Genomic DNA, 22971 nt, shown 5'->3' on the forward strand with positions numbered 1-22971 from the left:
GTAGAACAACTGGAAAAATGCAAAGGTTCATTACAGTGAGGATGGTGTGTGTGTAAAAGCTGTTTTAACTGACCTGTACTCTGCCTTAGGGAAGCTGCCAGATTCTGGCTTTATCTGTTGCTGCTGTGGCTAGTGCATGTCCTACCCTTCTATGATTATTTCTGGGATGAGGGGGAGGGAAGGGAATGAAAAGGTTGATTCTGAAACAGTTATTTTGAAAATTGTTGTTTAAATACTTTGAATTAGTTGTTGCTGTTAACTAGGGAGCAGTAGGTGATTACATTTCTGGTATTGCAGATCTCTGAAAGAAGGGGAAAACTGAGGAGTTCAGAGATGGAAAAGAGGGGGTGTTATTTTATTGGGTCAGAGAGTGGGCACCAAGTGCTGGGGATGTGCAAGGCTGAATCGGTGATCCACAGAAATGGAGTTCCAGTAATCTGGGAATGTGCAGTGATGGGTCAGTGAACAAGAGAAGGAGCTTCACAGCAGCTGACTCTGTGCTATTAGGTCAAGTTGAATAGGAAGACTGCTGTATTGTGTTTTAGGAGACTGGAGATTCACATGAAGTATGCAGGGGATGTGTTTGTGGAGGGAGGTAAAGATCTAGAAAAAATGGTTTTCATTTGAAAGAAAACATGTTTTCCAACAGAAGGGAGTCAGAGAAAATGACCAATATAGATAGTATAATAGAAGCCCTTTGGTGTAGCGAATGGTTAGTTTCCGATGACAGAAAAAGTACTAGTGCAGTGTGTTAAGTTGAGAAGTCCTTACCTCAGTTTCATGAGGCCTCTGAGGAACGCAGTGACTTAATGCACTAAGGTGCTGTATTTTCATGTCAACATTCATTGCTAGTTAGTTCCCTTGAGGGACTTCCTTGTCAACCTGTCAATAAAGTTTTCATTTTTTTTGTGATCCTGGTTGTGACAGTTACACTGCGGTAAGTGTGAAACCAAATCTGGTGCTACTGTTGACATCTTTGATCTTGCCCACACTGTGAATCAAGGTTATAGGATGGTTATGTCAGTAATAAAAAGGGAATCTTTGATTGTTTCTCCTTGGCAGAATTGCTTTTATGACAAAAGAAGAAGGAAAGGAAAAGACAAAACAACCACAAAAGTAGTATTTTGGTGAAATGATCTAATATTGTCAGCAGAATTAGAAAAATAAAATGTTTTATATGTAGATACCTGGGGTTAAAATCTATCTTGATTTAGAAATTAAATAACTCACATCTATCCTTTCTGCATGGGGAACTGCAATCCATCTATCAAGGCCACATGATCGTTCATGTAATAGTCAGAAAAGTCTCACCAGTGACCACAGATGTATGGTGAAAATGTATATGTAATGGAGGCCCAGCACTAGAAGTGAAAAGAAGCATGAGGTAAAGTCTCAGAAACAGTGGTGTAACTGTGTAAGGCTGAAAAGTAATACAGCTACAGCATATTGATTGATTGATCGACTGGCTTTGTGGAGCTGGTACCAAAAATGTTTATTAAAGTTATATTTGAATTTTTGGTAATAGATGAGAAAGGGTATAGCAAAAAACCATAGAGATTAATGTGTTCTAGAGACATTTTGACTGACAAAATTTCTGCTTGAATGTGTCCTGTTTTTTTCTAGGCTGGAACAAAAAGACATTATGTACTTAATTTTCCCTCAAATAATTTTAATATAAATCAGTCTTAGTGGTTCCTTTTTTTGAATGAGATTTCAATAGATGAACTTTGATATTTTTAGCAGTAAATGTTTGCATTTTGTTTAAGGAGGAGATGGAAATATGGCAAGGAATGTATGGATATTTGGAACTATCTGTATTTAAATAATGTAGAGACTAGTTTATTCTTAATATGACTGCAATCCTGAGTCATAAAGATAACTTCTTATTTATAAAATATTGTGTGCTGTATGTTTTATATGAGGAAATAAAGTACTGTTTCTGGCCCCACTAGCTTGAATATAAAATTCTAGATGGGGAAAAGAACAGTAAATAGGGGGTAGGCTTATCTGATACATATCTTGGGATTTCTTCTTTGGAAGGTCTGAAGTCATCGAGTTTATCTGCCCAGAATTTTTCTTCCTAATCTTTCCTCTGAAAGTCTAACCCTTATGGTTGCTAAGTGATGCAGATCTGTGTTCCTGTGTCTGCAGCATGATAGCTCTGATGTCCCTACTGCTGCTTATAGTTAGGCCAGGCAACTGCAGAGTGCCATTAACGAGGTCCTTGAAACTTTCATTACTTTTAATTTGAGGGCTGTCAAGCTATGAAGTTTAGGGTTAAGTTCTTGCTGTTGTTCACTGGACATTAAAAGGTCATAACTGAACTTGGAATTTCAAATACGTCAGAGGAAAGGCAGTTAAAAAAATAATTGGACAGAAGAAGCATGAAAGAAGTTCTCTTTTCCATTCTCCTTTCTCCCAACCACTTAGGGCTAGAAGAAAGTGTGACCCAAGTCCTATGAACCTGTTGCCAGGAATCACACAGTTGGCATGTAGTTTAGAGGGGTCCAATGAATTGAAATGTTCTGTGTGTTTCCCCATACCACAAGTTTTGGGAAGTATTTGTGACTCTGTAATGAATGTAAGGTTTAACAAAAGAGCAAAAGGCATGGCAATAACATGTTGTAGAAAGCAATCAGGAGAAATCAAGGACATTGCTTATGTCATAGGTTCCTGTACTATCATAGTGTTTCTTAAGTAAGTCTCCTTTATGATTTAAGAACTGCAGTCAGGCTGCAGAGGGCCAGCTAACACCTTCTCCCATCATGGCCTCTGTATTCTTGATATAGGGGAGAAATGCCTGTCTGACTGCAAATCTGGCTGCTGGTTTGGCTGCCACTGTGTGACTGTGACAAGGTAACAGGCAACTCAGAGTTTAATACCATTAAAAGCCAGCCCCACCTTGCTTCCTCTCCCTGTGTCTAAGCTCCAGTGCTCAGAATAAGTGAGAAGAATTCTTAGATGCCAGAAATAACCATCAAGTGGTGAAAGAAAATTGTTCTTGTCCTTTGCAGGTGACAAGCAGAGACCCTAGCCCTGATAAATACATGATAAATCCAGGGCTAACCAAATATACCAAAATACTTGATTTAAAACAAACCAACACCATAAAAACTCCCCAACTAATAAAATATACCAAAATACCTAATAAATATAAATGTCTAATTGAAAAATAGTTTGTGATGTAAATTTTTGCTCCTTTGTCCTCTCTTGGGCTTGATTAAGGAGCTAGAGGGGTCTGCATAATAGTGATGCAAAATTTAGGTTAATCCAAAATACTTGCTAAACCAGAACCTGGAGAAATATTTGCAGGCATGGCTGACAGTGGGACTAGTACCTCGTCTCAGTTGCTGATACAGGGTTTTAATTTTTTTAATTCTCTATCAGAACACAATAAATATAACCCTAGTAATTCTTGAGTTGTGGTCTGTGAGGCTTTAGTAGACAGTCCAAATATTTTCTATAAGTTCCAAAGAAGTGGTATTTTTCAAAAATTTTATTATTATTTTTTTTAAAATTTGAAAGATTCAATATGTGTTTGAGATTGTCATCATAAAATATTGAGAGTTAAAATGACCATTCTTCCAAACAGAGGACTACTGATTTCCTCCAACAGTTTGTTGAGTTCCGGTAAACTCTTTCACCAAAGATAGATTAAAGAGGAAGCAGAGGATGAGCATACCAAAAATATGCTTCACTTCAGCTATCTCTGTTCACAGATTGATGGTATCACTGTTTGCTTTTGGTTGGTTTTTTTTAGTCCTGAGCAAGCATTTACGAGGGGGTGGAAGGTACAGATGAGTATAATGCTAAAAAGAATAAAGCATGAGGGATGGGGGCTGAGATTATAGGCATGTTGTGTGGGGGCCAGGATCAGGACAGATGGTGTCAATCGTTGTGAGAAGGAAGAAGCACAGGTGAGTTGGGGGTTTGAGAGTGGCAAAAAAGAAAGGAAGGTATGAGGGACAAAAGAGGTTAAGATACAAGTTCAGTAATCCAGAATTGTCTTACAGTTTTTCCTGTACTAGTGCTTTTTTCTTCTTCATTTCAGCAAGACTGGAGGAACTTTTCTACAGCTAGCACCATTTCTGATAGTTCTGCTGGTTGAGGCTGTTGGTTGTCTGTCTGAAATCACTAGATAGTAAGCTTTAGGTTGACTTGTTTTTTAGCTTTTTTTAAACGTAAATTGGCATAGGTGGTGCTGTCCATGCTTGGTACCAAAGACTTGGTTTTTTAAATCTTTTATTACATTTTCTTGTTGATGTATGTTGGTTACCTTTTGTTAATCTTATTTACACACTTCAGAGGAAACAGCTGAAACTGCTCTGCTGTGCTAAGAGAATTGATCCAGAGGTAGTAGTTAATTAAATGAAACATTCTGAGATGGAGCCAACCTGAATGATAGTTTTGCATTGTGGCTTTTGATGTTGGATTGGATGGGTTTAATTTCTGAGGTGATGCCCACAGTGAGGAAGACTGAGTGCCCCAGCAATGTGGGTATTTTCCACCTTGTCATGCTGTATCAAGAGCTTCTATCACCATGGCAAAGCTTATTAGATTAGTCAGTATCCAATTTTTCTTGATTTCTTCTGTCTGCCCTATTTCTGATACTTCGAAGGTTGATGGATGTTCATGAAGTTGTTTAAATATGATTTGTACCCAAAAAAGAATTACTTGGAAAGGATGTCTCTCAAAGACCACTTGTCCAGTGCTAACTGAAATCAGCTTCACTTGGGGGTAAGATGTACTGTTCCATGGCAGAGACATTGTCGTGTCACCAGGACACATTTTCAAGGCATTTCTTCCTTTGGACAGAGATGAGGGAGAAGGATTGTAGTTCTAGTTTTCAGCCTTCTCTTTCCTTACAAAACCGACACCAACCCTGAGGAGCAGCTCCCTCTACAGTCACCTAATGAAATTCAAACTTTGGGCCGTTCGAGGCTCTGGTGCTCTGTCCCATCCCATCACTCCTGGCTGAACAACGTGCCTTTTTTTGCCTGAATCAGTCCTGTTTCTTCCTGTGTTGTAATGCAGATATGTGCTCTAAGCTGGCTTGCTAGGAGAAATTTTTGAAATGCAAAATGGTGCCTGCAATATTAGGCTCTGATTCTTTTAATAGCAAAATAAATAAGCAAAAATAACCAAGAAAATGAGCCCTGCTGAGGAGGGGAAATACAAGCAGAAAATAAAACCAGGTGTGTGAAAACTGGGTAGAATTATCTTAGGTAATGTCTCATTTAGAAAGAATGAAACTAAAAAAGGTGATGGCTAATGCTGAAACTAGAACTGAACAAAAAAAAAAAGCAAACAATTGCTTCAGCCAGTACAGTTCAGACATGTAAAGCAAAATTTTTATTATAAAGAGATCTCCAGACTTGTCTCAGTACACATTGGCAGCTATTTACATACATTTGATTAACATTTTAAAGCAGATTCCTTAGTGCCTTTTTTAGTTAATGTGAGCTTTAATTTGTATTTTTAGACTGCTTTTCTGAGCTATTCATTTTTAGCCTTGTTTGTACACCCAGCTGTTATGGGATTTAATATGCATCTTTCTCAGATGATTCCCTGCTTTCTGTAGGAGCACAGACATGCTTCATAAATTGATTGTTAAATGTGGTAATCTGATGGATAGGATTGATTAGACCAGGTCTAAAGAAATGCTTTATAAAAACATTCACTTTCAGCATTTTTTTTTCATTAGTCCTGACCATACCTGTATTATTGACATGCAGGATTCTTCCTTCTAAATTTTTCCATATCAGGTTTCTGAAGAAATATTAATATTTGACCTTTCAAGGCAGAATTGGTGGATTTTGCATGCTGTTTGTTTGCTAACAGTGAAAGAGTGTTTCCTACTAACTGCTTAAAGTGGCAATACTGGAGATCTGTCTTGATACATATATGTTGCTGCAACATTTTTATAAAAATCCTTTGGTGACTATCCTGCGTGTCTATTTGGATTAAGAAGTAGTTTTTTTCTCAGCAAATGGTGGTGATGGAATAAAACTTTCCTTGGTGTTAAGAAGAAACTGTGCTGCTGTGTGTGGGTGTGTGGTTATATGCAGAGAGCTGCTCAAAGCTCATTTCTCTCCATGGGGATAACTGGTTGCATACCAAACTGTGGCCAGGAGAAGCAGCAAGCAATGTGTGGGCAGACCATGATCTTTTATTAGCACCTTCATTGTACTTCTGTGTTTTCATCTATCAGTTAATATTGGTTCCATCATTAACTGCTTAAATATCTAGTTTGAATCATTTTATGTAAGGGAGAAGGCAATTTTTAAAATTATGTTTTGATGTGTGTATCTAATTTTTTGGTGACAAATTAAATATTTAAGGTACTGTAAGGTACTAAAAATATACTCAAAAACATTGAGTGGCTTCCTATTCTATTTTAAATTGAATTTAGATTAACAGAATTAATATTTTTAAATGTTGAGTCCCAATTAGATAGAAAGCTTAAGAACATGTAAATATTTTCCCTAGGTTTCTGGAGTCAGTTTTGAAGGGTACAGTTAAGCTGTGTCTCACCAAAAAAATTACTTAAAAGTAGAACTCTGAGGTTCTGCAGTGTGACTAATCATATGGGTATTGATTGAGTTTATAGGGATAGTAGGAATTGGGTTAGGAAGCTTTCAGTTCAATTTGGCTTCACAGAAGGTAACTAAGGATATGAAATATTTTTTCCTGTGGTGCACATGATAACAAGTTTTTAGGGGTTTTGTACCTTGAGGATAATTTAAAAACCTGTTTAAAAATAAGTGCAAAATAAAAAGCAGTTCTCAGAAAATCTGTTACCTTTCCAAATGGTTACATGAACATTATGCTTTGTTTTTGTTACACTTCTAAATCTGAACAACTAATGCTTAATGCTGCTGTCATTTATTGTTTTGCACTCTGACACTGAAGAAAAATACTAATACTGTAACTAAGAAGCACACATGTATTACTGAATAATGGTATACTGTCATGAGTATGTTTGATCTGAAATGATGGCTGTTAGGCTGTGACTGGTGCTCCCTTCTTTTATCGTGGTAGAAGTAAGTACCCAACGACTTTACCAAAGCTGCAAAATGCAGATTTCTCTACCTTTTGCCTATCTTTATCTGCTGTTTGGCTTTGCTCTTTTAGATCTGTTTTTCCGAGTGTGGATTCTCCAGCTAAGGTCAGCTCCATGGAAAAGAAACTACTTCTCAAGAGTAAAGAACTCCAAGACGTCCAGGACAAGTGTCACAAGGTATTTATTTATGCGATTGGCCATCTCCATTGCTCCAGGAATCTGCAACCACTCTGTGTCCAGGGATCTGTCAGATGCTGCTGATCATCCAGTCTCCTGGTGGGCAAAGCGCTTTTCCTTCAGTGAGGTGGCCTCCTGTCCAGTACAAAGGGAGATGAATTTAGGCCATGCTGTTGCTCTAGATACTTTAATCTTAACAAGAAGTGGCTCTGGATGCTAAACAGTCCTTTTCTCAGCGTGACACAGATGACTGCTTCTTCCTGCAGGCCGTGCCTCTTCATCATACGCACAATTGCAGCAGTACTGTTCTGAGGTTCTCTTCCTAACTCAACAGCTTCTCCTTGCATAACTGTTGTCACGTCACTGGTTACGGTGAACAGCCTATATTAGTTGCTTTGCTCCAGTAAAGGGAACCTGGTGGAGTCTTTCAAAACTTACTGCTTGTTTGAGACTTTTATGAGAGATTGATTACTTTTCTCCCTGCTCTGTTCTGGATTTGACCATTTGCTCCTGACAAGGAGATGGGGGGACACCATCTTCTGGTCCAGCATGGATTTGGGATAAGGTTAAAGTGACCCATCTCTGCAAGTCAGGTGAAAAATGATTGTGTCTTCTTTGCTAACTGGGGTTCGAAGAATGACTGAATTTGAACAAGCAGCTTGAATGAATGGGGTGACTTAGACTTACTGCTGTCCTTAAGAAGAACTGTGCATTCCTGGAGCAGAGACAATGGTATTGGAATTTAAACACCATTTGGAGAAATATACCTAGAAGTCTCTTGGAGACAAATTCCTTACAAACAGAGCTCTGAAAGTAGCAGTTAACAAAGCTTTTGAAGCCCCCTTTATAACCTCTTGATATTTATTGCAGATGGAGCAGGAAATGACGCGGTTGCACCGGAGAGTGTCAGAGGTGGAGGCTGTACTTAGCCAAAAGGAGGTGGAACTGAAAGCCTCTGAGACCCAGCGATCCCTCCTGGAGCAGGACCTGGCCACCTATATCACAGAATGCAGTGTGAGCCATTACACCAGTTGTTTGAGCTCTGAAGGCCTGAAATCTGGTGGTCTTTGCCTTTCTCTTCCATCATGGTTTCAGTTGGAGAGAAAATACTACAGGAGAGCCTATCTGTTGAATAAGGAGCCCTGAACTGTTTTCAGAGGCTTGCTTGATTGTTTCATTCAAACTTTGTTTCATGGTCATGTGCTTAGAACATACAGGAGTAACTACTGTCCTGGTCTTGCTGAAACTATTTGTGATGTTTGTCTTAATGGCTGTGCTAGAACATGCTTGGGTTTCTTGAGGGTTTCTTAGACAGTGGAGGATTGGGGCCTCATCAGTGCCTAGACAGAAAGCTTCAAGGGCAAATAAGAGGATTAGGAAACAGTGCTGTTGCCTCCATCTGTGGTATTCTGAGTTCAGACTGATCCAGTTCCCCAGTGGAATGTTGGGGATGATGCTAGGACAGGTGCTATTTTTCAGATAGAATATAAAAATGAGGCCTTGAAACAATATCTTCAATCATTTTGCATTTTTCATGGGAGTTGGAATCTTTGCCCAGTTGTCCTGGCATAATTCCAATCAGGATATTTTCATTCTAGTCTCTGTATTTTCAGTTGGATATAATATTCTGCTTCCTTATTTCTCTTGTATCAAGAACAAAAATCCAGATAATACTCTGCTTCAGAGAATAGAAAATCTTTTTTTGATGGGTTTGTTTCTTAGGAAGCATGTTTTAAAATGAGCCTGACTGATTGTCTTATGCCAGAGAATAATATGCAGTTGATAGGAGGACCACTGGTCTGTTAAAATTTGCAGGTAAGGTATGTGGTGAGATACAGAAGCAGCTCTTCTGGTCCTCGTAGACGTTTAACAGTGATTAAAGGATTTAACTTGCTTAATAGCAACAAGAAAAAATAATAGACTTGTTAATGACATAAAGGTGAAGGATTGTACCTAGGTTGTGAATTAGTGCAGATAAAATATAGATAAATGCTGTCAATAATGGATGCCTTTTGTGATCTCTGTGGTTTTTTGTCTCAGAACCTTATATGAGGAGGTAGAGATTTAACCTAAGATTCAAGTAAAGTAAACAGTGTTTGTAAAATGGGCTGCTTCTATCCAGGCAGCAGCAGCACTGGCCATGAATTTCTTTAGGGTTCCTTTGGTGCCTCTATTTTTTTGATGCTTCACTGCAGTCAAGGAGGCATTTGTATAGCTAAAGATCTTTTATTATACAGGTATCTGAAAAACCAAAGACTATGTATTGAACATTTTGCTTTCTGCAGAGCTTAAAGCGCAGCCTGGAGCAGGCACGGATGGAAGTGTCTCAGGAAGATGATAAGGCACTACAGCTACTTCATGATATCAGAGAGCAAAGCCGAAAACTGCAAGAGATCAAAGAACAGGTATATAGAACCTGCTTCTTCGGGGAGCAGAGTGGCTATCTACAAACAGGCATTCTTAGCATATTCTGGCTCCGTTGCCAGGATTACCTTTTACACTGGTAGGCTGTGGTGCCTCCCAGTTTGTGTGTTTTCACGTGGTTTCTTCAACAAAATGGAAGGCAAGAGAATGACACTTTTGCGTACATTGCAAGTAAGCACAAACTCCAAACTTCAAGTTTTTCTTTTCCTAGTCCTGAAAGTACTTTTTCTATAAAATCAGTTTAGGAGAAAGTTGCAATATTTTAGTAATATGCTATGTTAAAAGTCAACTATGGTCAAGCTATACTACTTTCACTAGTTCATGAATCTTTACCTGGGAGAAAACTGAACTAGCCTCCATTTTGTGGTGTATTTTTTTTCCCTTTCTTCTCATCTGACCATTTGAAATGGATAATAGTCTTTCAACATAGAATATGTGTTGCCTAGCTGTTCTTTTCCTAATTTAATCTATTTGCAAGTAGATGTTCATAGTTTTTTCCAACAGAAGAATGTTAAAAATTCATTAATCAATAAAGTTGTTCATAAGGAAAAAAATGTCAAAATTAAATGAAAATAAGACAAATGTGGACATTTTTAGATTTTAAATGGTCTACAAGACAGAACCCATTCAGTTTTATGAATTAATAGCAACATATATTGTAAAAAAGAAATCGAAATTCATTTTGGCATTCAAACAATTCTTTGCAATTATCTGTTTTATCTCATCTTCAAAGCACTTTACAAACACTAACTGACTAATTTCATAGTTTTTGAGACAAGGAAGCCCAGAAACCTTGGTAATAATTCTCTAGACATGAGCAGCTCTTATGTAAAAAGCAATGAAATGCAAAAGCAACCCTCTGGATGTAGCAGGCCTCCATAGGATTCTACAGAGTTCCTCTGGATGGTTCTTTTATGTAAGAAAACATTGATTAAATTAAACTTCATTGTGCTATTAGCAAGGTTGCTTTAAATATTGAAATGTGGAACATTTTTGTTAATGATAAATATCAAATACTAAAACCTCTTCTTAGGCAGTAGAGAGGCATGTAACAGAAGGAAATACTGCAATTACTTTTTAATGAAATATTGTCCCAAAACTTTTTAGTTTGTCCTGTGAAGATTCATGATGACATAAAGGTGCCGTTTAGGTCAAAAAATGAATCTGAAAATATATCCTGCAAACTTTCATATCTGGGGTGGTCTTCTGAGCTATCTGAAACATGTGTGCAACAAAAGATGCAGAGAGAGAGTTTTGCTGACTCATACCAGCAGGTGGATCTCAGCCATTAAAAACTTGGATCATTATTTTTTAAGTTGGAGGAACTGGGAGGTGAGGTGGAAGAGTCTCAGAGTTTTGCTGTTGAAAGCATGAAGCTAGAGACAGACTGATTAAAATTAACAGCAAATCAGAATCTTCAAAATCTAATAATTAGGCATACTTGGCTAGAAGAGCATGATGTTTTTTTTGTGGTTGTTTGGAGTGTGTGTTTGGCTTTTGTTTTGTTTTTTTGTTGTTTTTTTTCTTTTTAACTAAAACTGTGTTCTGGTCATTACTTGATAAAGACCCAATGGATGAACTTGCAGCAAATCAGAATCTGTATTTTAAGAGAGGCCAATTCATTTGTCTGTAGCTACCCTGATGTGATTTGTTTCATGTTTATGCCACGAGCTTTGCCTGTCCATTAGTATGCAATTAAATACAGCTTTGATAGCTTTTAAACTATGACCGATATGTATGCAAGAGGTATCAGTCTGTGTTGCCTTGAGTGATGTGGTCTGATACTCTGACCTGACCATGAGATTTATTTATAGTCTTGCAAATGTGAAGAAACAAGAAAAACTGAAATATTAACAACTATTTCCTCTTCTTTCTTCTCTCCTTCCCCATTCTCCTCCTTTCCCAAACAACTTTCAGTGGCAGCTGTAGTCATACCTGTAATCCTTTGGTCAAGTGTTTGCTGATAAAAAAGCCATGTATTTTAGGAAGTCTTAACAAAGTATAATTTTTGAGTAGCACATATATTCCTTCAAACCATTCTGCCTTTTTTTATTCACCAATGTATTTGAATGAAATGAAAATTTGTGTTTATATATGCTCACTTCTTATCAAAAGGCTTAAATTCTTTCCAGCAAGAAAATAAGATCCACAAAGAGACTAACTGGAAAGAGTAGGTCCCCTGTCTGCCTTAGAAACTGGAGAGCCAGTTTGGGGATTACGAGTCATGCTCCCCATGATGGATAATAAAGCAATCTGTTGAAGGTACAGCTTCTTTTAAATAGAAAACATAAGCTTTCCATGTTGCTAGAAAGCTACAGGGTAACATTAGGGTCAGTATTTGTGCAGTCACTTGTCTAACTAAAGGCAACTGGCTGTCTGGAAGAAGTGATGACAAACCTGATTTTGTCATGAGACAGTCAGTCTTCTGGTTATGGGAATAGTCAGGTGTACTGTAAGATATTAAAATGGAAAGATAGACTCCCCCACTGTGAGTCCTTCATCATCTTTTCTCCTAGCTCTTGATATGCATCCTTTCTGCTTTTAAACAGCTTCATAAAAATACTTCGGTTTTGGGTTTTTTTTGTGTTTGGTGGTTTGGTTTTTTTGTTGTTTAGAGTAATTTTATAAAATGTATATTTACAGGACTTAGTAAATGCTAAATAAGCATAATTAATTTTTTTTTCCACTGAAGATACAAGAAGCAATCTCACAAGCTTGTCTCATGAGAGTACCCAGTCTCATTGAGATATTCAAATGTCCTTTCGTCTCCCACCTTGCCCATCAAAATGCCCTATCTTCTAGTGTCCTAGATGGGGAACCATTATTTCTGCCTGTATAAGCAGGTATCTTCCACAAGCAATTTTTATACAGTTTTTCTAAGGTAATCTTTGATTTTGGATTGTCTCCCATACAGAGCAATATAATCCTTTTTAACTCTGTCAAAAGAAAATAACTGACAGCTAGAAGTCACAGAATGCTACCCCTCTGCTTTTCCTTCTTTCCTTTTACCCAAGCTGTGCAGATCTGTGGTAATTGTCATGTTATCAGCCTGAGAAAATCTATCTTGAGGGAGCATCTGGGCATTTAGTAGAGACATCAACTCAAAGGCACATTTCTGTTTCAGAAATTAGAAATGTAAGTAATTTTTATCATTTGTATGTAGTTGTATATATGTGTTGCTGCCACTCTCAAAAAGTCAGCATTTTGACTTTAATGAGGCATTGGTTAGAAAATTACAAGATTCAAACCAGAACACCAGGACTATATTATTTAATTTAGCTCTCACTATTTTATTTTGTATTTTACTTTTTTTCCACATATTCTCAAATGCCCTTCTCACCTACAGTCAGTATTCTGGGATCTACTGCTCCAAGTATTTCCCCTGTTGCCTCTAAAATGTAATACCTTTTCCTTCCCTTCCACCACAACTACAGGAATATCAAGCTCAAGTAGAAGAAATGAGGTTGATGATGAATCAATTAGAAGAGGATCTTATTTCAGCTCGCAGGCGTAGTGATCTTTATGAATCGGAGCTGAGAGAGTCCCGACTGGCAGCTGAAGAATTCAAACGTAAAGCTGCTGAATGTCACAACAAATTGCAAAAGGTAGTTTAGGTTTCATGGGAGAGGGGCCTGAGGCTTGCTTGAATTTCTAGTGCAGTTTTACACACACACATTGTGTCTGTGTCCTCTAAAGATTAGTGTAGCTTGTGCAACTAATACAAAATGTCCTGCAATTGTCTACCTGCAATAATGTTATTTGTATTTGGGGTAACTGCTTGTGTTTAAATTGCATGAGGTGATGACTGGATAGAAGACCAGTGTACTACAACTTTTCCTGACACTTTTATAAATTTTATATTTAAGTTACAGGTTAAAGATCAAGGAAAAAATGAAGCAGGAGAGTTGTATTCCAAATTGGAGAAGGTATGCTTCCTCAGGGTCCTGGAATTTGCTTCCTGGATCTTCCCTATTATGCACTTAAACCAAGAGTGTCTTTGGCTGGACAATGGCTTGCACAGCCTCACATTCTTCCTTCTTTTTCTTCCCTTCCCTTTCCCCTCCCCCTTCCCCTTCCCCTTCCCCTTTTCTTCTCCTTTTACTTTACTTTCCCTTTTACTTTACTTTCCCTTTTTCTTGGTCTGATTCACTGTTCTTTCTGACTTGATGTAAAGCTGTGTCTGGATATCCTGTTCTTAATGGGTAGTGTTCAGAATCTTGTCAAAAACAAACCATCATGTGTAATTTCAGTTTGGACTTAGGTTAGTGATACCTGAGTGATACATTTCTTTCTGAATAAGGAATAACAAATGAAAAATAAAAAGAATTCTGAGTATTCTCACACTGAATGAATCTACTTGGTGACCAAAATATGAAGTCAACCAGATGTTAGTAAAATAGGAGTAGATTTGCCAAGTAGCATTTTGGTATGTTGGAATTTATAGGGATAAACAAATAATTTTTGGGAAGTGAAATAAAATAAATGGTATCATAAGCAGAGAACATTTTTTCCTTTCTGATTTTGTAACACTCTTTCCTCCAATCCTCCCATCTTTTTATTTAACTGTAGATCAATACAGAGCAACAGGCCAAAATCCAGGAGCTGCAAGAAAAGCTGTCAAAGGTAATGTCTGTGTAATGAAACTAAATTTTCCACAGGATTTTCCAGTAAAACCTTAGTGCAGAGGAGGGATGCACTTTGTTTTATCCTCAAAAATAGAACTAGTCATAGCATGGGGGATGGTAAGGAAAATGAGATGAGAACTGGGATCTGAAATTACTTGTGTTTTCAGCATGCTTTTGGCTCTTGAGACATGTCAACATTGTTTATTTTTGTAAACAGCTCTGAGTCAGAACTGGAGTAGTGCACAGAAATTCTAATTCAAAGATGCCAGCTTGGGGGTGCCATGCACAATGCACTGGCCCTTGCTTCTGGATACAGGGTTCAGATGTTTTTAGCTCACTAGGATGATACATGTTGGACTTGGTTTAGTCTCCCACCATACTCTGTTTAAATCACAAAATTATGTCCCAGTTCAGTTATTCATAGAAAAAAAAAGTTAAATGATAAGGGCTCACAGCAGAATTAAAGTACCTTAGCAGTGTAAGCTGAAGGAAGTGCATAATAACTAATGTTTGCAGTTGTGATCAGTCTGTCACTTAATGTGGCGCTGTAAGAACAGTAGGAAAATGTTTGTATTGGGACCTTTCAGCAGAGAAGAAAGCAGTTGTCATAATAATCACTGAGACACCTTTTCAAACTTGGCATCTGTTGAGAAGAGGTCTTTTGCAAGAGCAAGCGATACACAACATGAATAGGAGGCCAAAACTATGTAGAAATAGTACTTCTAGTATTACAAATTAGTCATGTTTTAAGTGCCCCTCCTCTTTCCTCCTTTCATTAATTCTAAGGAATTGTGTTACTCTCCTATTGTTTTAGTAAGAATATTTTTTATTATTTCCAAGAATTTAAGCTGAATCGGAGGGTAGATTTATTTTCCATATACAGAGTTAGAAACTTGCAAGATTTTAATTTTATTGTGAAACAGAAGAATTATGTAACAGGAGGTAGAATCTGGGTTCCTTCATGTTTATAAGTTGTCTTGATTTTAGACTGCTAGGCCAAAAGTTCAGGAGCACTTTTATTCATACTGTTGACTGTCTCGAGGTTATGAACTATTCACATATCAAGTTTTTTTGTGTGTGTTTTTCTTATAATATTTTAATTAATTTTTTCCTTTGGACTTTTAGGCTGTGAAAGCCAGCTCAGAAGCTACAGAACTTCTTCAGAATATTCGACAAGCAAAGGAGAGAGCTGAGAAGGAGTTGGAGAAATTGCAGAATCGGGAAGATTCTAATGAAAGCATGAAGAAGAAATTGCTTGAAGCAGAGGTGAGTGGAGAATGTCTATCTAGAGTAAGTTAGTTGTCTGGTTAGGACCCAGCTAATGAATGACTGAACAGCTTGTATTCCTGTAGTAACTATTCACAGGAAAGTGATGTTAGACATAAATCTATTTTTAATTTAAAAACCATGTATTCACTCAAAGGAAAACTGAGGTTTTTGTTTTCAGCAAGGAATCAATAAGGGCGTGGGCTTAGTGTAGGGGATTTGAGGCAAGATGAGCATTTCAAATATAAAAGACAACCATATACTGACTGCTTTAGGTGACTTTTTCTAGAAACTACTCATTACTTGGTGATACTGCAGAGCTGATTAGCTTCACTGGCAGTTAATAATTGCTTTACAGGAACGGCGCCATTCTCTGGAGAATCAAGTGAAGAGATTAGAGACTGTGGAACGAAGAGAAAACCGTCTAAAGGAAGATATTCAAACTAAATCTCAACAGATCCAGCAGATGGCAGAAAAAATTCTGGTGAGCAGAGGTGAAAATGAAAGATAAAGGGTAAGAGTTTGTAAGAAAGGGGTAGGAAAGGAACAGAAGACATGTAGTTGCATTGAATAAGGTGGAAACTGTTGAATAAACGGATGTATTTCTTGTACCAGTCATACTGGAAAAAGCTTAAATGCTCAAATTTTTTTTTGCACCTTTAGTTACTAACCCATTCCTGTACCCTTAGTCTTAACACTACTTCAGAATTGTAGTTGTCTCAGTGGGAGCACTTTTAAAATTAGTTATGTAACGATTGTCTCAGAATTAAAACATTCTCTGAATGCAATACTTGCAACACTGATAAAAACATAGATAGCTAGCTTTTAAACTCAATTGCAAAGGACTTTAGAGGTCAGATCTACTTGAAATGCTTAAATTTTGAAGCAGAGAAAAATTAGTAATCTAAACTGTTCGTCTTCAAGGATATGTCAGGAATCCATTTTCACCTACATACTTTCTCTGTTGGCAATTTCTTGTTTCTTCTCTTGTTAAACCTAATTAAATCTTTATAGTGAGTTGGTATGTCAGTCTACAGTAAACTGAGCAGAGGGTGTCTCTCATTCTTCTCTGGGACAGCAAGCATAATCTTTCCATGAAATAATTAAATACTGCATCTCTCATGAGTTGTCTTTCTGGGTTGCCAATATACAAATAAAAGATTATCTTGGTGACAACCCTGAGCTTTGACACACCTGAAGAAGGTCAAATGGAAATGTATAAAGAACCATATTTGGAGTCAGCAGATGACCCATACTTGTTCCGGATGATAGCTGCATATGTAGACTTTAGAATCAGGATGCCTGAGCCCTCTCAAGAAAAGGTAGAGTCAGTTCTTTAGTAGTGTTGTTGATTTCAAATTGTTTTGGTAACATGAGTGCATGTTAAGTGGAAGACTGGTTTTGCCAGGCACAGAGCCAGTTTTATGTTTAGAAAGAGGGAAAAACTTCAAATTGTTTCATAATCTTGTGTATATTTGGGGATTGTTCCTTGGTTTTCTCTGTGAAGGAAAAACTGGAAAGGAGTGCAAAAATATCAACTAATTGGTTTACACCATGGGATATGTTTAGCTCTTCTTATAGATAGTTTCCATGGAGTTCTGGCAGAATGTTGGAGAGACACAAAAGTATTTTCTAAAAAAGTCAATCGGGCATTGAAGAAATAATCCTACAGAGTCTTTCTTAGTCCCTTGCAGCTCTGATTTAGGAGCACAGGGCAACAGTTTTCTTTTTAATTCCACTTCTACCCTATGTGTTCCTTCAATATAATCTCTTTAAACACTTTTGACTTTTCCTGGGATTGAATGTATAGGAAGGTAGGAAGGAAGCTGAATATACAGAATTGCATAGAATAGGGTGGAAATTGTTGAATAAAGGTATTGGTTTAATGTACACTCATCTAGCAGTACCTGAGAAGTACCTGCTGATCTGCCTGTAGAGAACTGAATAAAGAATAAGAAACAAGTTAGGGAAGTTATTTATTACTGCTTTAAAGTATAGATCATTGCTATGATGCTAATAACAAAGTTAGCACTACATAGAGAATTTTAAGTGAGAAATGAAATGGTGAGAGATTACCTTTTTAATCCCACACTGGCTGTTAAGTGCCACTGCAGAAGCCAATGAAGCTTCTGCTACAATATGAGCAGTCTGATGGTGGTAGCTTTGAAGCTGCTGCTGATCTGGCTGTCTGATTCTCTGCCAGGACCTGAAACGTGTGGGCTTCTGGGGGAGGTGAGTTGTCCCTCTGGTTGCTGGGAGACATATTTCAATTACAAAAAGCAGCAATCTCTATTCCTTGCAGAAGTGTCGGGTTCTCGGCACTGCACATGACCTACTTTTGGTGAAGCTCCTCTTTGATTCTCACTTCTGGAAAAAGAGGCCTATTGCAATTGCTGAAGAAAAGAAATCCTTGTATGTTTTCAAGATGAGGAAGATCAGAAAAGAGAATATGAGAAGAGTTAAGCTAGAAAGACCAGGAAATTTTCCTGTTTATGCAATAATGAAGGCATACAGGAGACCTGGATGCATCCCCAAACCTGAACTTGTCTATGCAAGAGTCAGTCCAATGATAGTGACTGACAGACCTGGATCTGGCTCTTGTTCTAAGGGAATTGTTGGAATGGCAAATGTAGCAGTGAATGAGCATAACTCTTGTGAGGTGTCCTGTTGGAAGGTGATTATAGATATATCCTGAAAAATATGGTCAGATGGCAGAAGTAGCTAACTTCTGATATGCAACATTATTTAAGTCTTTACTGTGGCTTTGATGTGAAGAAAAGATGTTAAAAATATTCTGGTACACTCCACCATATAATATATATATATCTTGCCTTTTCATTTTCAAAGCAATTTGCAAATAGTTATTCTGACAACATTTATCTGAAGAATATAGCAAAGTAAATGCTATTCCCACTCTATGAATGTAGAATGAAAAGTGTAGACAGCAGCGCCCCACAGTTGAGGTCTTCTGTGAGAAAAAAAGTGAGAGACCTTGTTAAGAATACATCTGAGCTTCCTGTGAGGCCACTGCAGCTATAAAGTGTTTAGCACTGCTTGCTTTTTGCAAAACATCCTTGGCCCACCTTTGGGAATACTTTACTGGGAAATGGAAATTCCTAGTGTGAAAGTAGAAATCTTTGTCTTTAGCAGTTTATCTGCTCTGCAGTAGATGGGTCAGCAGCAATATGCAAAGCTTAAAACTGGTAATGTGCAGCTCTTATAATGTTTTTTTTACTATAAAATCTGATGTTGGCATTTTTTAGCATGAAGCCTTAAAAAGGAAAATGAGTGAATGTTTGATACCTGCGTAACAGATACACACAGCACCTACTCTTTCTTTGTGTCTGAATATGAATCTCTGCTGATTTTAGGAGCTGGAAGAAAAGCATCGTGAGGCTCAGATTGCAGCACAACATCTGGAGTTGCAGCTGAAACAGAAGGAACAATTCTATGAGGAAAAACTCAAAGTAAAAATACATTCTTACATCTTCCTACATGCTTTTATGGGTGGAATGGGTTCAAGGAAAAACATTTGCCTTTAGGCTTTGATTGTTTTGTCTTACGAGTTGCTTTCTTGCTTACTACTATTGAAATGTTCAGAGACCTAAGTGACATCGATTAAGTTTTTCTTCTAGTTCATGCCATTGTACCTGATGTGTCTTTAGCACTGTATTCAAGCAGGTGGCATGTGAAGTCAGAGCTATGGGATGCAGTTGATGGTTGTAATCTGGCTATTTCTGACTAAATAATTATTACTTGATACTGTTCGATCTTGCATCCCGGAAAAGCTTTCAGCTCCTAGTAATGATTTTCTAAGAGTATTCACACAGCCTATCTGCAGGTTTTAAATTCAGCAAATACTAGAGCACTGTTATAATTTCATCTTCTTGGAATTGTAACATCTACCAAAAGCCTGAGAAAACCACCCATTTTGGTCCTGTCTTTTCCAGGCTAGCATAAGACTTCAACAAACAGTTAGAAATAGAATCATAGATGCCATCTAAAAATAGGAAAAACAAACTGGAAAATAGGAGCACATCCACTGGCCAAGTATTTCTCTAAAGAACCTGCCATACGTCAGCCAGTAAATGCATTTTGTCAGGATTGTGCTTCTACTAAGCATAATTTTTTTTCAGCATTCTTTATTTAGTATTTTTTACCTGGGACTTTATTTGTACATTTCAGAAGCCATTGTATTGCAGGGATATACGATACAGGGTTTAGTAGGAGCAGTCAGGAAGACAGGTGAAAAAGGTTCAAAGGGATGAAGAGAACGTGGAATGTTTGTAACTGGAGCAGTAAAATATCCTTTGTGGTGTCCAGACTTTCTGTGTTCCAGCAAGAGCCCATAACATCTTTTTATGCCTTTGAAAACTTGTCTTTGGAGGAAATGACCTTCAGTTCAGCAACTGACTAAGACTTTGGACATACATTCATAATGTGCATTTTATTAAAAAATGTAACAGTTTAGTCCTGCTGAAAATGGCAGATACTTGTGCCACAAAAAGAAGTCTTCTACCTAGCTCTTTCATTTGGTGTCTCCAACTTGAAGAATTCATGAGGTCTCACTTTCCTTCTCCAGTGTACTTAGGGAACTTAAAATTTCTTCTGATCCATATTGGTAGGGCAGCCAAAGGCTGTGCACTTCCTTACTTCCTCAACTATACATATTGGGGTATACAGTTTTTCTGGGGTTTGTTGCATTAATCTGGAATATTTCTTGAACAGAATTCATAGGACTTATAATAATTAAAAAAATATACAGTATCTCCATGTCTCCATAAAATTCCATGATTAAATTCAGTCTTCCCAGAGAACTGAAGGACTGCTCTTTTTTGCAGCTTGTTCTTCCATGAATTTCATGCAATTGCACACTGGGTTTAATTTTGCTTGAGATACGATCAATTGCTTAAAAAAAAAATTGTATCTTTCTTGATATTCTTTCTGCTTTCCCTTTGCTTAGTGAAATAGATAGAATTTTAAAAAAGAAATGTCTTCATTTAGGTGTTGGAAAATCAGATGAAGAAAGATCTTGCAGATAAGGAAGCACTGGAGAATATGCTCAGAAGACATGAAGAAGAAGCACGTGAGAAATGTAAAGTCCTGGCTGAACAGAAGGCGGTATGTATAGCTGAACTGGAAATCAAAGCATTTTAAGAATAGCTTTCTAGACAGATTTCAACAAGATCATCTTGTTCCAGGTTTTATAGTGCTACTGGGCAATTTTGAAGGAAATCCACTGATGAGATTAATGTTAAGACATGTTTTTTAATTCAAGATATCTTCAAGAATATTTCCCTAAAAGTAGTGACATAGCTTGCTGTGTATCTGTCATTTTGTGCATTGATAATATAAAGGTTTCTATTAACTATGCCTGCAAGTAGTTGTAAACTGATCCAGTAATTGCATCTGTAATGCTTTTCTGGCCATTTGACCAAATTTCTTTAACCACTTTTTGTTTCTGGAAAAAGTTTGGACTCTAAATGTTTTTATAATTACTTTCATCGTGCAGTCTCAAAGGCACATTGCTCTGTTTCAGATGATTAATGCAATGGATTCAAAGATTAGATCACTGGAGCAGAGAATAGTGGAACTGTCTGAGGCCAATAAACTGGCAGCAAATAGCAGCCTTTTCACCCAGAGGAACATGTAAGTACAGCTGCTATTTTACTGCTCACTACTGAATGGTTCTCAGTAGGATCTGCTTTCCTCATGTAGAAGTGGTTCTTTTTTGCAAGCCTGTGGTTTTCCAGTGGGTAAGCAAACCTGTTGTTTTTCAGTGATGCAAACATAGGCTTCTTCAGCGAGTTGTGATCCACTATGTATTTTGTGTTTCTTCAAACATGACTAGGAAAATGAAGCCTATGCCTGGTGCTTTGTGCATGCTTACCAAACATGTTAAGACATTAAACTTATTAGTATTTATTTAAGCACCTCTGGAGAAGCACATACTTCTTTTTTGAACATACATATTGCTAATAGGTTTGTATTTTCCCTGCCTTCTGTGACAGATGATGCTGAGACTGAAAAACATCAAAGACCTTTCAATTCAGTGTTTTGGGGATATACAGCTGCTCAGAATCTAATATCATGTTGAATGACTGTGTAATCAGCAGTTGTTCTTGTAGTGAATTCTTATTTATTAAACACAGAGCAAGTCATCTTGTGTCAGATAATTTTGTCTGCCTGAACTTCATTTTGCTTTGGATTTTAGCTGAGATTCCTTGCCCTTATAATGATGTTTTTCCTTCATCAATGACTTAAAGGCATTCTCCTTCAAGTATAGGTAAAAGCACCAGTTGTTTGATACGTCTTGCAATGTAGGACTAAAGTAGTATATGCTCTTACTGAGTTAAGGGATTCATCAGTTTTGGCTGTCTGCAGAAAGAAACATCAGTTTCAGTGTTTGTCAAGTGCTGGATGCAATGTCAGGGTGTGACACTGTGGGAAGCAAACAGATTCACCTGTAATAGTGAGTAGAATCAAGCAAGGATGAATTTTGGCAAGGGGTTGCTTTGGATTTTTTCCTTTTCAATGATGATTATGCCTCCAGATACATAATAGCTCCAGTTTCTGTTGTATTTCAAGTATCTGGCAAGCCTGATATTTGCCAAATACAGCCTGAGCTGCCAAAATACAGTTGCTGAAATGACTGAGGTATTTGTGTTGCTTTATGCTCCATATGACCTCCAGTTAATCACCCAGGAAGAGTGTTGAGCAGCAAAAGCCATAACTTATATTTAGTCTGAAATGAAGCAGAAGTTTTGTCTCAATGTGTACCTGGGAAGCATTATACCAGGTCACAGCCACTGGTGCTGAACTGAGTGTAAGGCCTCAGCTGAGCGAGATGCGTCCTCTGAAAACAGGACACGACTCGAGATCCATAGAAAACAAGAAAAAAACCCAAGCCCTGATGTTTCAACATAGGACTTAGAATAGATTACTGAGAGCTGTATGGTCAAGTAGTGGAATTTTTGCAGGACTAATAGAAGGTAGTACAGAATTAACAACATTTTAAGACAAAATTGCTTTAGTATGCATTCAGCTAATGAATTTATGCTTATTTTGGGAATTGTGGTGATGAAAATATATAAATCTGTTGTTGACCATGTTTGATGAGAACTAGTGATTAAACCCTTCAGAAGAGAGGGGAACTCTGCTAGCTTTTATTCCATCAGTATCTGAAGAAACTAATGATTATCAGGTTCCTGAGAAGATAGCCCAGAAAACAACAGAAGTGAAATAACACCATTTGACTGTTCTGGCTGGCAAGAATCTGTAGAGGGAAATTAAAAAAGGAGAAAGGGTGAAAGGGTGGTTTTGTGTGCAATGCAATGCGAGTCAGAAGACTTAAGTTCTATTTTTAGTTTTATTAAGTCTTCCTATTTGATCTTAGGCAACCCACTTAATTTCTCT

The 22971-nt window shown here is 37.5% G+C and overlaps 1 protein-coding gene across 1 annotated transcript in view; it reads left to right on the top strand.

The window, feature by feature from the left end:
* CIT (citron rho-interacting serine/threonine kinase) overlaps positions 1 to 22971 on the top strand; it is a 67472-nt gene that overhangs the window by 13289 nt on the left and 31212 nt on the right. The window contains exons 11-21 of the mRNA XM_008502819.2: positions 7135 to 7240; positions 8111 to 8254; positions 9526 to 9645; positions 13099 to 13269; positions 13537 to 13590; positions 14234 to 14287; positions 15415 to 15555; positions 15914 to 16039; positions 18927 to 19022; positions 20560 to 20676; positions 21095 to 21204. Of these exons, the coding sequence (XP_008501041.2) occupies positions 7135 to 7240; positions 8111 to 8254; positions 9526 to 9645; positions 13099 to 13269; positions 13537 to 13590; positions 14234 to 14287; positions 15415 to 15555; positions 15914 to 16039; positions 18927 to 19022; positions 20560 to 20676; positions 21095 to 21204 (1239 nt within the window). The remainder of the gene's footprint in view (positions 1 to 7134; positions 7241 to 8110; positions 8255 to 9525; positions 9646 to 13098; positions 13270 to 13536; positions 13591 to 14233; positions 14288 to 15414; positions 15556 to 15913; positions 16040 to 18926; positions 19023 to 20559; positions 20677 to 21094; positions 21205 to 22971) is intronic.

The sequence above is a fragment of the Calypte anna genome, chromosome 15 (assembly GCF_003957555.1).
Source record: "Calypte anna isolate BGI_N300 chromosome 15, bCalAnn1_v1.p, whole genome shotgun sequence".
NCBI classification, from domain to species: domain Eukaryota; kingdom Metazoa; phylum Chordata; class Aves; order Apodiformes; family Trochilidae; genus Calypte; species Calypte anna.